General features: G+C 58.4%; 1 protein-coding gene across 1 annotated transcript; it reads right to left on the bottom strand.

The window, feature by feature from the left end:
* Positions 1-516: 516 nt before the first annotated feature.
* On the bottom strand, positions 517-2884 carry LOC113201730 (histidine-rich glycoprotein-like). Its single transcript, XM_026415612.2, has 2 exons — positions 2804-2884; positions 517-2699 (listed from the first exon to the last, which is right to left on the bottom strand). The coding sequence occupies exons 1-2, from the start codon at positions 2813-2815 to the stop codon at positions 1287-1289; spliced, it is 1425 nt and encodes a 474-aa protein (XP_026271397.1). The 5' UTR covers positions 2816-2884; the 3' UTR covers positions 517-1286.
* Between the last annotated feature and the right edge of the window lie 296 nt (positions 2885-3180).

Genomic DNA, 3180 nt, shown 5'->3' with positions numbered 1-3180 from the left:
ATGGCGCCCTTTTGCGCCGACAACCGGCATGTGTGTGTGTGTGCGTGTGTGTATGTGTGCGTGTGTGTGTGTGTGTGTGCGTGTGTGTGTGTGTGCGTGTGTGGAGGGGTGCGTGAGTGTGCCGCGTTTTGCCGACTGCAAATATGTAAGCACTATACCGCGCGAAGTGGAGGTAGTTGAGGCATGTAATGTAATAGGGCCAAACCAAAGCTCCCGACTGCCTACAACTAGGTGGGGAAATACTCCTTTTTGTTTTGCGAAATGGGGGCGTTAAGACAAAGTGTTGAAATGTGCAAAGTTGCTGCGGGTGGGGCGGGGCCCGGCCGCCACCGGTAGGGGTCGCGGGGGCGGCACCCGGACCGTCGGACTCGTAGCGGCGCTCGGCGCTCGGCTGTTGGCGTTTTGTTAGGAAAGATGTTTAACCGCGGGGAACGGATTTTACTGCCGTCTGTTATGTGTCTGTGTGTTGAAATGAGGGGGCACCGGGTAGGATGACAGTACTTCATCAGCTTATTATTTGGTTAAAAAACGTCATTTTATTGTAACGCTTTGTTTGTAGTGACTAACAGTTTCCTTCTTTTTTCACATTTTAGTTTTCGTTAACAGTAAAAAACAATTGTGCAAGTGAATAGCAACGCAACAATGGCAGCAGTTTGCCGCCCGGACGTGAAAATGATTTGAACCACAGACGTTTACAATATGGGTCAGGCATGCTCAAGGAGCGCCAGACCAGAGGAGCGTAACGACTTTACAGACGAATTGCCCCACCATCGCGTGGTGCCATGCACAAGAGCATAATTTTTCAGTCGATTTCCCCCACAAGTCGAGCCCATTAACGTATCGCCACAGCCGGCTACACAAGCAATAAGAAGTTATCGAGAGAAAGAGGCAGGCAGAGAGGGAGCAGATTGAAGAAAGGGAGGCATACAAACATAGACGAGAGGCGACAGGAAGGGCTACTTATCACAGACACTCTAGCTCTAGCACAGCACCAGTCAACACACCGTTAAGAAGGATGAGAACGAAAAACAGATCCACAAGCACTCACAGGTAACAACAAGGGTAAACTCTTTGAACACAATAACAGGACTTGGTAACTTACATATCACAAGACGAGAAAACACTTTGGCCAGCTGCTGTGCACCCCCGGGCTCCACGGCCGCGGCTCCAGCAGTGTCGCCAGGACGACGAAAGCGGTGATGCGCCAGCCGGCGCCGTCCTGGGGATATGCTCCTGGTCCGAGGGCGACGAACGACGCTCTGGATGGCCCGGGCTGCTCCGACTCACTAGAAGAGCCCTCCTCCCAGTTCGAGGCCCCCGAAGGAGTCCAGAGGGGCGGCGGCCACCTCGGCCTTGTAGCCGGAGTGGTGGCCGTGGTCGAACAGCCCCTCGTGGTGGTGGTGTCCGTCGTGTTGATGCTGGGAGTGGTGGCCGTGATGGTGGTGGGCGTGATGTTCGTGTTTGTGGTCTGCCTTGTGTTCGTGGCCATGGTGGTGGTGGTGACCGTGAGATTCGTGGTGTTTGTGTTCGTGTTTCTGCTCGTGTTTGTGTTTGTGGTGATGCTCCTCCTTGTGGCTCTCGTGATGGTCGTGGTGGTGCTTGTGCTCCTCGCCGTGTTTGTGGTCGTGGTGATGGTCCTGGTGGTGCTTGTGGTGGTGACCATGTTTGTGTTCTTCGTGGTGGTCTTCGTGGTGGCTGTGGTGGTGGCCGTGTTTGTGGCCATGTTTGTGTTCGTGATGGAGCTTGTGGTGATGTTCTTCCTTGTGGTGGTGGCCGTGGTGGTGGCTGTGTTTGTGGTGGTGGTCTTCCTTGTGGCCGTGTTTGTGTTCCTGTTCGTGTTTGTGGTGATGCTCCTGCTTGTGGGCGTGGTGGTGACCATGTTCGTGCTTCTCCTCGTGGTGATGCTTGTGGCCCTCGTGGTGATGCTCGTGATGCTCGTGATGATGGTCGTTCTCGTGCTTGTGGTGATGCTGCTGGTGATGCTTGTGCTCGTGCTCGTGCTTCTCCTCGTGCTTGTGGTGGTGGCCGTGTTTGTGGCCATGGTCGTTTTTGTGGTCGTGGTGATGCTCTTCCTTGTGCTTGTGGTGGTGGTGGATCTTGTGTTCGTGATGGTGATGCTCCTCGTGCTTGTGGTGGTGATGCACTTCATGGTCGTGGTGGTGATGCTCCTCATGCTTGTGGTGATGGTGGTCCTTGTGGTGATGCTTGTGATGGGACTCATGCTTGTGCTCCTGCTCGTGCTTGTGGCTGTGGTGGTGGCCGTGGTGGTGTCCGTGGTGATGCTTATGGTCCGCCTTGTGGTGATGCTTGTGGTCCGCCTTGTGCTGATGCTTGTGGCTGGCGTGGTGACCGTGGTTCGCGCTGTGGTAGTCCGCGTGGCTGCTGTACGCCTCGAAGAAGCTGGACCTCTTCGCCTTTGGCGCGGTCACCAAGCGAATGCGGTCCTCGGACGTGCCCACGTCGTCGTGGGGAATCAGCGAGCTGGGCGAGATGGGCGCCCTGACGGCCTTCGGGGCGGTGGCCAGCACCACCTGCGGCACCGGGGCGGCCGCCGCCACGGCCGCGTCGGGCAGCAAGCTGGCGCCATCGGCGAGCTTGGGTGAAGGTGCACTGGCGGCCGGCGCCGCGCACAGCAGCACGGCGGCCGCCATGGAGGCCACCAGGAGCTGGACGGCCTGGACCCGGAGCTTGTCCATGGTCTGCAACAAGGCGGTGAACAGTGAGCGGTGAGGGTATCCTGGTGGCGGCGCCGAGACGCCCTGGCTGACGCCCTGGCTGACGCCCTGCCTGACACTCTACTCACCTTGTCTCCCATTTCCGCCGGCGTGTGTTCCTGAGGGCGGGCCGCTCGGGGCGGACTGGAAGAAGACTGAGTGCTGATTGCACGCATTGTCTGGCTTATATACGGCGGGGGCCCGGGCGGGCGGCCGGCGGCTGGCCAGTACCCGGTACCACACGGGCACGCCGAGAGGCACGCCTCCTCCCCCCTTTCCACGGTCTGGTCTTCCTACTACCCCTCCCCCCCCTTCCCTCCCCGCCTCTAATGCAAGCAAAAGCAGTAAAAGTCCCGCAGGGATTAGGGCCTGCCTCAAACTGCCGGCGAGACACTGTGGGGCGTACGGCGCCGTGTCGTAGCGGAGGGCGTAGTGGTAGGGCGGGATGGGGTGCGGCGAGCTGGAG

The sequence above is a fragment of the Frankliniella occidentalis genome, unplaced genomic scaffold (genome assembly GCF_000697945.3).
Source record: "Frankliniella occidentalis isolate FOCC.00 unplaced genomic scaffold, Focc_3.1 Scaffold4362, whole genome shotgun sequence".
NCBI classification, from domain to species: domain Eukaryota; kingdom Metazoa; phylum Arthropoda; class Insecta; order Thysanoptera; family Thripidae; genus Frankliniella; species Frankliniella occidentalis.
Note: the sequence above shows the minus strand (reverse complement) of the source record. Positions and strands in the feature narration are given on the sequence as shown.